Genomic DNA, 12,941 nt, shown 5'->3' on the forward strand with positions numbered 1-12,941 from the left:
AGCGCACAGAAGAATTGTTGAAGCTGCGCGCCATCAGTAGGTTCGGCCATTTGTTGCAGTCCGTCGATTCGGCGGGGGTCGAACCGGATACCTGCGGCGGACAGAAGACGGCCGCACCAGCGAATCTCCTTGGCAAAGAGTGTGCACTTCCCAGGATGGAGCTTGAGATTGTGCTTCGACAGTACTTCGAAGAGCTGACGAATCGTTTTCAACAAACCGGAAACGGTGGCCCAATGACACATGATGTCATCGAGCCAGTACAAGACATTTTGACGAAGGGATTCGGGGAAGATGGAGGCCAGAGTGGCTTGCAGGTACGTGACGGCGTTTATAGTGCCGTGCAATACACGGCGTGGCGTGTAGATGCCATCCGGTGTGATGAACGACTGACAGTCTTGGGAATCCTCGGCGAGAGGGAATTGCCAGTAGCCGTGTGAAAGGTCGAATACGGCATAAAACTGACTGCCAGACGTCTTGGTCAGTTCGACCTCCAAGTTCTGCATCGGGTATTGACAGACTGTTGTATACTGGTTGACGGGGCGGAGGTCGACGGTGAAGCGAAAACGCGCAGGTCCGGGTTTGGGGACCAGCAGCGGTGCGCTTGCCCAAATTGCAGATGGGTTGAAAAACACCATTCCACAACGGACCAAGTCGTCAATATGTCGTTTTAGAAACTCCCGTTGGTCCGGAGAGTAGTTGCGCAAACGCACGCGCACGAGGCGCGCGTCGTGGTTCAGTCTGATTCGGAGTGGCGGAACGTCGGCAGGAGGTCCAGCTGAAAAAGTGTTTCGGAAGATGTCAGAAAGACTGTCGACGATATGCCGTAGATCTTGGGCGTGGTTATCTGCGAGTCCTTCCCTTGACGCCCTTGTCACCATGTCGTTGATAGCCAATTTGACGTCTGCCTCTTGATCCGCATCGCGCGGATCGATGAGGGACGGGTCTGGAAAAGGGTCCTCCTCCATGCGCGTGGAGTAGTAGTTGACCCTTGGACGCCTGCGATCGAGTTGAGCCTCGTTTTCCTGAGAATCGCTGTCGAAGTCGTTACGGTTCTTCATGAGGCGACCGATGTTTCCGAGATTGCCAATGGGTGACGATCCGACAACTTGTGAACAGTCCGTGCCGTCCAAACGGGCGCAGTTCTGTTCCAGCAACGTCTTGGTGTCGACCTTGAGGTGACGAAGGACTGGTAGACCTATGAGAAGGTCCTCACAAGCGAGATCGTCATCCGGGACGAGATACTGGATGTTGAGGAGGGCAAGTTGGCCGGCGGACAGATGAAGAACGGTGCGCGGGCAGGTCCATGCCCGGGAAAAGGAAAAACGAGTCGGTTCGGCCTTGTCCTTGAGCGCCACTGTGAGCTCGACGGTTCGGATCTTGGTGATACGTCCAATGCCTTTGATTGCAGCAGCCTCGGCGATCCGGGGTGAGACGATACTGTCGTCACTCCCGTCGTCGCATCGTCCTGAGACCGTGGTGCTTGCCGCACCGTCCGAGACGGTGATTGTACAGGAAGAACTGTATATGTCCTGTTCGTTGTCCTTCTGTAGACGTCCGATGGCCTTGTGATGGGACTGAGCATCTGAAGGATCGGCATTACCCTTTTTATGGGTATCCTTGTGTCCACGGCTGCGTGTGTTGGCATACGGACCGTCACGTTGGCGATTGGATTGGAGTTGAGCACGGAGGACCGCACGCTGATCGTCGGGGCAAGCCCGACAATCTCGGAGAAGATGACGGAATCCCCTCTCTTTGTGCGGCGGGTAGAGACACAATGGCAGTGGGCGCTCCATACCTACGTTGCCATTTGGTCTCTGAGACGAGGGGGACGTGTTAGATCCCCGCGCGGAGTTTGTCGAATTGACTTTTTGTCCGGGCTTGTCGCCCCTTGGTCCGATATCGAGCAGTTGGAAGGCGTCTGCTAGTCGCATTGCGTGTTTCATGAACGCAGGAAGGTCCTTCTTCAAGTTGGAATGTCCTAGGTGGAGATCAGATTCCAGCCGAATAAGTAGCGACTCGGGCTTGATGGCCGAGAGAACGTGCTTCACAGCCACCTTTGGATTGGCTTTGGAGAGCCAGGATAAGCCATGTCGCCGTAGTAGTGCGCTGTAGGAGATGAAGATATTCTCCATGCGTGAAGTTGCGCGACTGTCAGACATGTCCATCTTGAGATCCTTCTTGACCATGGCCTCGAGGGAGTCGAGAGAGACGCAGTCGGGACTCTCTGTAGCCTTGGATTCCAGAAAATGTCGGAGCGTCAAGTCGTCGAAGGCATCGTAGTCGTGGGCCTCGACAAGGTCGAGTTCGATGAAGCTGTGGATAAATTCAGCCTCTACGCAAAACTTCAGGGCAACGGGACGACAGGTTGATGAGTCTCCAGCGAGGGACTCGGCGCGCGCTTTGACTTCGTTGACATAGCAGTCATATTTCCAAAGAAATACGCGAATGGCCTCAGCATTGATTTGCGTGAGCCTCGGATGGTCGACGGTCGACGACAAGATTGCTGGGGTTCCAGCATGGGTCAGAGGGTTCTGACGATCCGGCGGAGACGAGCTGCACGCGTCTGCCATGGCACGGAAGGAATGAGCGAGGTTTGTTGAGTTGCTTTGTAGTGAATGATCTAAGTGATGTTTCGTATGAAACGTCGGAATTGCCCTTCCAGACGCGGATTAGGCGTAGTGATCACTGTGCTGCCACACCTGGTGGTGTGCAGGGCGAAAGAGAAAAAGGTTGGCTTTGATGGAAAAGGTGGTCCTTCGATGATGGAGACCATCTTCGAGGTTTATTGGCGGATCTACTTAAATGCTTGTTAGCAGAAGAAAGGAGGACTGATTACTGTACTGTGCGGAACCTTCCAAAAGGAGGATGCTGTGCCGAATTACGAGAACATGCGTGGAAGGATATTCGGCTGCTGAACCAATAAACCAAGTAAAGCGGGCGGCGGCCCGGCTACATTATGCCAAATTGGCTGAGCCTGCATGGAAGACAATTTGGCTTCTGAAACAATAACCAAGTCCCACGGGCATAGGCGCGGTTACAACAAGTCGAGAAGAATAAGTTGAAAAGTGACCTCATATGAGGTCATTTGTCACCTAGACAGTAGGGAAGCGGAAGACGGTGCACCCCGGGAAAACGCCCTTCACTGGCTGGAGAAAAGTTTTCGGGTAAGAAGGAGGAGAGAGAGGTCCTCAACTCTCGACATCTGCGTTCCCGACCCGTAAGACCCGTTTTAGGAGTCCCGGCCCCAATCCAATGCCCGCGCCTCCATTGGTCGATGTGTCCCCTCGAATTAGAGCCCGCCGATCGCACCGAGCATGTCCAGCAAGGCCGGCAGTGCCGCCCACCCTCCCCATCCTCTCCCGCCCGGCACCTCCCCGCCGCATCCCCCGACCCGCTCCCTCCCGTCCGCCATGCTGCGCGCGCCGTCCGTCGCGAAGATCCCGCGCCTCGCGCCCGCCCGCCGCGCTCGCCCTGCCGCCGCCGCCGCCGGCCATTACGGCGCTACCCCGCGCTGTCGCTGCTCATCTACGCTTCGGCGCGCCTGCTGCTCGTGCGCGCGCCGAAGGTATAGGCTCGCCGTAGTTTCTCATAGTTTTTGTACAGAATGAGGCAGACTATGACATTCAAAGGAAGACGAAAGTAGTTTATAATGGCGGATCGGGTGACCTCGGGAACATACTTTGCTTGCATGGTACCCATGGCCGGAAAGTACAAACCGCAAATGACTTCAAACGTAAGCAGAGCGCCGTACACCCCCATGCATTGGATGATATCGTCGTGACGACAAAGCAAACGACGCCTATGATGTACATATTGCGCATGAATAGCTCAGCGGGGAGGGTGAGAGTCTGGCAAGAGGCAGCGCCGGGGAAGGGCGGCGGCTGAACGAGAGGCGGGCGTGCAGGCGACTAGTCGCCCCCACTTCTCTACCCGTCTTCTCTGGCTAGAGAAGACGGGTAGAGAAGTGGGGGCTCGAATTATGCCGCGCGCGGCGACAATGGTGCGAGGGACAAGGCGCCGGAGTGACAGGCCGCAGCGACAGTCGCGGCGCAACCTGCTTGCATTGCTGGCCTGACAAGCGGCAGTTCGGTATGAGCGAGTCACACGTGCGCGATACAGTGCGTGTACAGTACTGTAGTGCCCGCACTACCCAATCGCGGCCAGTGGCCCCGATTGATCGTTTCTCGCGAGCGTCCTAACCGCCGCACAAGAGACGCACCAAGCTCACGTCAGGCGCGTTGCAGGCGGCGACTCGCTCCGGGAAAGAAGAGGGCGCGCAGTCTTCGTTGCCGCCGTTGAAGCCAATTTTCTGCCGTGCGCTGTGCGGTGCGCCAAGTGCCCCACGCGTCGCGAGAGACGTGACGCGGCGAGTACCGCGCGGGTACCGTTGTACAGTAATTTACCCCCTCCGATAGATGCCGCATGCGTACTGAATACTGTACGTGTCGTCGTGGACCGTGCGGTCATGTTTGTATTGTATGAGGGAGTGGCAAGTTGAGGGCATCCTCGTGATCTTGCCAGCGTGCCGTACTGTACTAGTGTACGTACAGATGCTCGCTGCTCAAGTTACGCAATCAGGGAGGCTCGTGCAGTTGGGCTCAATACCCATTCAATCCATTTGTTGTATGTTGCATAAGTCTCGATTTCATTCTCGGAAGTGCGTCGGAATTTGGAAGAGAGGACACTTTCTCGCCTCTGCCAAATTCCGTCTAGTTACACCTGTTGCCACATATGTACGTTTCTCAGTCGGTACACGTAGTACAACATCGCAAACTCCTGCTCTACTGTGACCTGCAATCTACTGATTCATCCAGCCCATCGATTTCCTACGGCAATACCACCGTCGCATTGACCCTACCCGTCGCATTCCCCTCAGCTTTCAACTCCTCCCTCCTCCCCAAAATGTCAGCCCCTCCAGTGACCCGTATCCAGTGCCCAGAGGACTGCGGGTCGCCCACAGGGTCTTGCTGTTTAAAACGAAGCCGTTCATGTTTAATGAATCTGAGTACTAACGTGAGGAATGATGCAGTAGTATGTCAAACGGTGGCGTTGGTTCCCTTTACTGTGATCTAAAATTAGCTGAATGCACATATTGATTACATGACTTCATGGGCGAAATCAATCACCATATGTTGTGACGGGCTTCCCTGTTCTCTCTTCATCGAAGAAGAGCGATATCGTATTGCCTCTCTACCCCTAATGAATGCTATAATACAAAATATTACAGTATCATGGTCTAAACTTTACAAGGCATGAACTCGAGTCCGCATAAATGTACGTTTTGGTCACCAGTGCGCTTGCTGATATGGCCTCTTCCTGCCCTGCTGGATGTAAACAGTGAGCGTGTACTCTCTCAGTTGTCTCGAGGTTTCATCTGCGACTCCACCACAAACGGACAACTATTGACAAGAGCTCAAAGCGCATGATCTAAAAATGGATCTGCATTCTCTCACCATTGGATCTTGAACTGCAAACGGCACGTCGCAGGAACCCTCCCCCCCCGACTGAGGGCCGTTCCTAACGACGAGCACGGTGTGCTAGCACGCAAGCACCCTGAAACTTGGCATGAATGTATTGGTTGAAAAAATTATTGGAAATGGTTTTACTCCCGTTCAACCAATCCATTCATGCCAAATGTCAGGGTGCTTGCGTGCTAGCACACCGTGCTCGTCGTTAGGAACGACCCTGACTCCGAGAGTCTTGTCCCACTGCGCGTCACGTCTTTCAAGTCATAAAAATTTTCTGCGCATACGTTTCCTCCTCACTGAGCCAGATGTGGTACTATCCAAGATCTAACCTCTCCGCCCCCGTTCTTCATTACCTTTTCTCGTCAACCAAGTGGAGAACATTAATCGACTTACGGTAGGCGTAGAATTCACTTCATCTTCCCCGCATGCCACCTGTTTCACAGCGCTATTGGTCCCCTAAAAGGCGTCCCTGAAGACGTCTGGAAACAAGTGTGATACATGCTTCGAGGATATATCGGGAAGCCTCAAGCCGCGTTCTACAGGATGTGCGTTGCTGCTGCGGGCTTGAAAAATTTTGCAAACGTCGGCCATCTGGTTCTATCAAGCCATCGTCGGAAAGCGGGCAGCTATATGGCAAACAGTCAAGTCCACCATCCAGTTTCCACTTTATTCGAGGGAAGCTTTATTGGCCATAAAGACCAATCTCATAACTCTCACAGCAGTATGCCTACTTCTTCCTCCTGCGCTTGGCAAGGCCGCTTCTCGGAGGTATTTTGCGATTGCGACGTGCATGCCCAGCTCCATTCTTAGCTACTGCTGCAGAGTTACCCGAGTTACGGTCCGATTGGGTTCGAGAAGAAACTCCCGGTTGGGTGGTAGGACTCGGGAGTCTCGTTTCCAACGGCACACAAGTTCTACCAGAACGAAAGTGGCTACGCGCGGTACGTGTGTTCGGCTCTTGCAAATCAATGCTACTTCTGCTTGCAATCGCATCTAATTCTGCATCTCGTGGGCTTTGCCAACCCTGCCTGAAGGGCAGCAATGCGGGTGCCACGATTATGCGCACTGAATTCATCTTTCTGCTGCGTTTCACTGTCCGAATCTTGAACAATTGTTCGAGCGGAGAACTCAAGTGAGTCACGTCCATCAGCAGCACGAGTTCCTACCACATCATCGTATTGACGGAATCGAACACGCGAACCACTCGGTGGGCCGTTTGGTAAGATCTCATCGTCTTCTTCATAATCGAATTCCTCCCCTTCCGAATGACTATGCGTCTGACTAGGGATGTCTGGCACAATGGAGACTGCTCTGGGATCAATTGTGGATGTCGTAGGGACTCGGGTCGCAATGTCTTGAACCGCCTCGTTTCGGGATTGCTCGGCCTCTCCATTTCCTGTACGTGCATCTATTACAGGAGTAGGTGATAGATTGCTTGCCTGTGCCACTTCCAATTCTTTTCTTTGCGCGCGTCTCTGTGCCCCCAAGTTTTCGCGGTACTCGCGGCTCGCTGTTTCCATTTTCAGCTCGATGAGGAGCTTTATCAGCCAGTCGTCTTCCCCTTGTGCAAATACCGAAAGTCCTGGGCTAGCGCGAAGATCCTGAACAATTTCATCCATCAGGTCCCATTTCACTCGCGAGGCCTGATTGTACGTAAGGAACTCATATATCTTCATTCCTTTTAAGCGCCTACGCAATTGCGTATCAACAATACGGTATGCACGCTCATTTCTAGCTCGATCGTCCTGTTGACCCTCAAATTCCAACAGCTTCTTCTCAGGATTGTTTGGATGCTTCTGATTGTGATTCTTGATGTAATTGTCCGCATATCGCGCCGGGTTGCGTCGCCTAGAAGGGTCGAGCGGAGAATTCACCTCGATAGGGAGACCGGATTTCTTTTTCTGTCGTATGGGCCGAGGAATGAGGGGTCGAGTCATGTCGGCTGGAGAAAGGTTTCTCAGTTGAGAGAAACAGAAATGTTATGGTTAGAAATGGATTTCTGTCTGTCTCCGGGCGAAGTGAACGTGGTTTACGCAATGCTCAATTCATGAGATGTCCCATGTGATCTGCACATTCGTACGTACATATATCCATTTGTGTGAAGCTAAAAGGTTTCGCTTGATTGAAAAGTACTAACAGGTCGAAGCGAAAGCACAATTTTCGCGCTCTTGTCACCGCGTGACTCAGACGACTCGGACACGGGTATATAGAACATGAAATCAATGTCAATATTTTTACCGATGGTACGTCGCTGTGCAGATCATCGGGGATCTCCCCTTCCTCACATCGCCGTCTCCGATCGGAACTATTCTGAGCATGGATGCATCTACTGACCCTCCTCGATATGTATGTCTGGCGGACTACGCATGCCGATGTCGCCCCCCAGGATAAAAGGTGTCGAAGAAGACTATGCTACGACAAAAGCGCGACGCAAATGTACGTAGACGGCAACAGCAATTGCCTCCTCTGTCATCTGGACCGTTTTTTTCGACAGAAGCGGCTACACAACAGCGACAGCGTTTTAGAGAGTTGAATGATTCCTCCGGCGGAAATGGAAAGAGCGATGCACATCAATCAAACAGTGGTACTCAATCTGTCCCTTCGAGCAATCCCGGCTACCCCAGCATTGAAGGTGTCATCGACACAGTGCATCAGCCGGGATCACCCACACTTCCATTGTTACAACCGCACGGTGACTTGTTTGTAGTGGCCCGCGGATCCAGCGGAGAGCAAAACAATTTAAGCGCAGCCAATGCCGTAAAAGTCTATGGAGATGATGAGATTACACCGGCGGATCACAATCAAAGCGGCTACTCGCGGGATCGGCAGGGGGGAGGGACACAATCTGATTTCGGGGATGTTCTCTTGGCGGCATATACAAGTTCTGGTTCAAGTTTTCTCCAGTCCATACAAACACTAGCATCTCACATTCAAGAGGAAGGCGATGCTGGACTGGATACAAGCTCATCAGAGTCCGATGGTAATGCTGCCTCACCCTTAGTTCAAAGCAGTTTTGATGAGATGACGGCACCAAGTACTGGGACAGCAACTATTCCATTTCAGAGAGCAGCATATGATCGATTCCTTTCCTTTTGCAGAAGACATAAGGAACTATTCAGGCTTTGCGTCGACTTTTCGGTGAAGGGGACCGTAATGAAACGGATATGTAAGGTTATTGGGAATCTGCAAAAACAGCTAACCGGTAACACACTCATGCAGTACAAGGGATGGAAGTCTGCCCCACGCAACTTGATCAAATACTCTAGGCTTGATACTGTCAAATTTATGTGTTGTCGGGGGCATATGCTGTTGAGAGGTGTGTCCAGCACACCAGACAATGTTGTTTTCAAGATATGCGATAAAGAAGGCATGGCGCCCGACCTCACAACTTTTGAGGCCCTTCCACTGCTTTGGAGGTGGAAAGCCTGGGTTGCTGACGAGGCGAGCTGTAAATCCCTCTATGGCTATCGTCACGAAAACTATACCAATGCACCGGACTCTGGGAACCAATACTTCTCCGACTACTTTGACGGATCGGTTTACAAACAGCTTGTGGACAAACTTGGTGGTGAGGATGCGGTGAGGTGGGACTTGTTTCTCGCTGTTTCTTGCGATGGTTTTCAAACATTTGAGAACAGCAGTTACGATTGCTGGCCCATCACTGCCCTCAATCTCAATCTACCTCCAGAACTAAGATTTCTTTTGCGCAATGTTGTTCCTTTACGCTTTGTCAAGGGTCCAAGGCAACCGAAAAAGATAGACACATTTCTGTACCCTTTCATTGATGAGGTCAATTCTATCAATAGTGGTGGTGGTACTGAGCTTTCTTTTTACGACGGTGCCACACAAAAGGTTTGCGTCCATGTTATGGACTTTACGGGTGACATTCAAGCAGTTGCAAAAATTTGTGGGACCGTTGGGCCCAACGGTAAATCCCCTTGTCGGTTTTGTGTGTTTCACGGTTTTCATAAAGGCAGGTCGAATCACTATTACTTTCCGTCAAAGCTTCGCCAAGTCTTGGATGGTCGGAGAACAATAGTTAGGTACTACAATATGGAGACTCCTACACTTCGCGACCCACGCAGCGTGGATATCACCTTTTTAGAATTGTCGGATGAGGCAGACCTCACTATTCGGGAGCGAGAGGCTCTAGTAACCGATCGTGGGATTACGGGGCGCACTGCAATCTTTGACCTGAAAACGATAACACCATTCATCTCGTTTCCAATAGATATGATGCACGAGACTTTGAACCTTGTGAGGGATTTTATGAAGATCTGGAAATGCAAAAATGCTCACCTCGCCGGATGTGCAGATGCACCGCAAGAGTACGTAATAAGTGATGAACGATGGAAACAGATTGACGAGGAGCTACGGGAGTTGGGGAACAGTGTCCCGGAAGTCTGGTTTGGAGCGAAACCCCGGGACAGTTCTGTGTCAGGCAAATGGAAAGCATCGGAATGCAAACAATTTCTATTGCACTATGGCCTCGTTCTTCTGGATGGCCACCTGCCGATGAAATTCCTCCTATGGTTCAAGCGTCTTTCAGATCTCGTAGAGCTGTGTACCAGACCGGCATTGTCCGATGATGATGTTACCGAAATCGGGAATCTCTCCCGTTCGTTCGTCAGGCACATGGAACGAGACTACTGCGAGTACAGTGAGGAGCGTGTGGGAATATGCAAGTTTATTGTACATCAATTGATTCATCTAGAAGAGAACATTCGAGCTTTCGGACCGCCTGTGAACTACGCGCAGTGGTGGGTGGAGCGTTTCATCGGTTGGGTGAAGAACAGACTTAACGGGCGCGCCCTTCCGGCGGAGGCTCTAACAGAGAGTTGCAAACTAATTGAGAGTTACAAGATTGTGTTCAAGGAGCACTTTGTACGGTCTGACGATCACGACTCATCTTCTGACAGCGATACAGAAGAGGGTATATCGAATGGTGGCAGCCTTCACCATCATACCAAAGATCTCAGGATCTCTGGATACGCCATCGGGAACAGAACACTGAAGAGACTTTTAATCGATTATCTCGTACGAACTGAGGATATGACCGCTGCTGATGCAGAGAGTTGTGTTCAGGATGAAACGGCCCAATGCTTCAAACAGATTCGTCTGAACGTAGGGACTTCGAAACAGAAAGTTGGGGCGTGGGATACCCGAAGCTGGCGCAAGGGTGCAACATCCAATTTCTACGTGAGTGCCCAATTTGAATCTGATCGCGGGGAAAATGCTAGAGAGGTGTACTACGGTCGTATCCGTCGGATCTTGGTGTACAAATTTCACCTTCCCCGCGGGCAGGAACTCCGCCAACTAGTCGTTTCGGACTGGGCTCCAAATGTGAAGCGGACCTCTCTCGCCCAGGTATATGCACCAACAGCGGCCGTCTTTCAGACACCAACAGTCGAAGATTCATCAGTGCTTCTCCATCTTATAGGGTTATGGACCATGCCTATCCCACGCGAGGGAACCGCTCAAACCTTCGCGGTCGTCGTACATTCTTTCTGGACCCCGCATCGCGCCTCTACGCCCTCGAAAACCCTGGAAAGAAATCCCCCGATGGAATGGATCGTTTTCTCGCCTCGTGTTCGTGACGATTCCGCTGGGGGCAGTGCCGTACCTGACGGGGGAGGAGGACGTTTGAGAATTCGATGACACAAGTAGTTGAAATTGAAGTCGCATGCATATGAGGGAAATGTACGCAACGGTCCGGATGAAAGCTATGGCCGCATGATCCACTACGGAGATAGAAACTGTGTGGCATAGAATGTTTGTAGATGAAGAACGGTTTCGTACAGGGATGGTGACTGCATGAGATTCAGGGGATCGTGCGGGCGATGGAAACGGCATGAAATGTGAGAACATGAGAACAGGTCGGCTTCGTGTAATCCCGAAGTGTTGCGATAACGGAATCAATTCTTGTAAATATGTATCATAAATTCAATGCAGTACCATAAGGTTTAATCCAATTCGGGCGCCACCGTCGACGGCGGTGAAGAGGCTGCGACAGGATTTGTACGTCCCACGTGTGTCTCTCGTTACAGGCAACCATTATTCCACTTGTCCATTTCACTGGCGCCTGTTTCAGCCACTTGGCAACAATGTTCGCCAGTTAAAGATCCTTCTGCGCGTAGGGGCAATGCAATTTTTGAGGCCCGTACAGTAGGGGACAAAACACAGTATTCTCACTACAAGTGGACAGGGACTGACACACACGCATAACTATTGGACAGTAATTGCTTGCACTGTGGCGGTATTGGGGTAGGTCTGGAAATTAGCATTACCCAGTCAATACGTGTCAGCTAACTGTCCACATGTCGGATACGCACGCGCCCAAGTGCTGTCCACTAACCGCGAAATTGTCTACTAGGGCACCTCGGGTGACGCAGGACGGATCGCGAAGTACGTTCAACGCTTCCGTTGGATCCGTCCCACGATGAGGAGCTTTGACGGTACGAACCCGATCCAACTCCTACTGTTCCTGAAGGATATCCGGATAACCTTCAACTTGCAACACCTGACCGAAGGTGTTGCGGTACGAGTCCTCGTGCACTTCTTAGAGCGCGACGCCGAGCGCCTGTATACGAGTTATACAATGCGTGGCCTCCGCGCCGGCCAGCTACACGACGACGTGAGCTGGCCGGAGCTCGTGAACCAGTTCCTCAAGCGCTACCTAACCGACGACGTATTAGGAGAAGCGTACGACGCTGTCGCGACGGTGCGACAGCAATCCCACGAAACGGAGAGCACGTTTGTTGACCGGCTCGAAACCGCCGCGTTCCGGTGCACGGCAGTGTTCTCCGAACAATCCTTCCCGCACTACTTCGTGCGGGGACTTGCACCTGCGACTCGTGCCGCAGTTTACGAAACCGTACAGCGGCTGCCGAGCCGCCAGAAGACCGATCTTCCAATGATCCGCCGTATCGCAACAGCAGAAGGGACCACGTACCGCGCTCGGCGCGGTTCACCCCTGCCGGATACGAAACCGGCAGGGAGGGCTGGCAGGACTACGAAGTCCGTCGCGACAAGTTCGCCCGCCTCGACCCTCCATGTCGGGGAAAATGAGTGGCAGGCCGACCCTGTCCTCATTACGCAAGGGGCATTGCCGGTGGGATGCTGACCTCCCTCACCGATGCCGACCGGAACAACGTCGAGGTACGCCACCGCGTTCGCCGCCACTCCAAGAGGAGCAAGGGGTACGGACCCCCGGGTCGCAGAACTCGACATCTCGGACCGAGCTGCAGCAAGCGAAGCACCCCGCGTGCCCCTCCTCACCGATGAGGAGGCGCGCCACGCGGCGACCTTCGCCTCCACGGACGGCAGCGCGTATGTGTGCTGGCTATGCCGAACGTACGGACACGCCATGTCCGCCTGCCCGTTCCTGTCGCCGGAACAACGTATGTTCACAGCGTACAGGAACTACCGCTACCAGATGGAGACGCGCCCCGGTGCGCGTAACCTCCTCCGGCA

At 52.7% G+C, this 12,941-nt stretch overlaps 2 protein-coding genes; both read left to right on the forward strand.

The window, feature by feature from the left end:
- The first annotated feature begins 5,966 nt into the window (after nucleotides 1-5,966).
- CHC_T00001224001 (hypothetical protein) lies at nucleotides 5,967-9,472 on the forward strand. XM_005718652.1 is given in 5 exon segments: nucleotides 5,967-6,278; nucleotides 6,279-6,687; nucleotides 6,805-7,544; nucleotides 7,656-7,711; nucleotides 7,855-9,472. The coding sequence occupies 1 exon segment, from the start codon at nucleotides 5,967-5,969 to the stop codon at nucleotides 6,276-6,278; it is 312 nt and encodes a 103-aa protein (XP_005718709.1). The 3' UTR covers nucleotides 6,279-6,687; nucleotides 6,805-7,544; nucleotides 7,656-7,711; nucleotides 7,855-9,472.
- Nucleotides 9,473-9,521: 49 nt separating this feature from the next.
- On the forward strand, nucleotides 9,522-11,405 carry CHC_T00001225001 (hypothetical protein). XM_005718653.1 is given in 2 exon segments: nucleotides 9,522-11,126; nucleotides 11,127-11,405. 1 exon segment carries the CDS (start codon nucleotides 9,522-9,524, stop codon nucleotides 11,124-11,126), a length of 1,605 nt encoding a protein of 534 aa, XP_005718710.1. The 3' UTR covers nucleotides 11,127-11,405.
- The last annotated feature ends 1,536 nt before the right edge of the window (nucleotides 11,406-12,941 follow it).

This window comes from Chondrus crispus, genomic scaffold (genome assembly GCF_000350225.1).
Source record: "Chondrus crispus Stackhouse genomic scaffold, scaffold_421, whole genome shotgun sequence".
Lineage (NCBI taxonomy): Eukaryota > Rhodophyta > Florideophyceae > Gigartinales > Gigartinaceae > Chondrus > Chondrus crispus.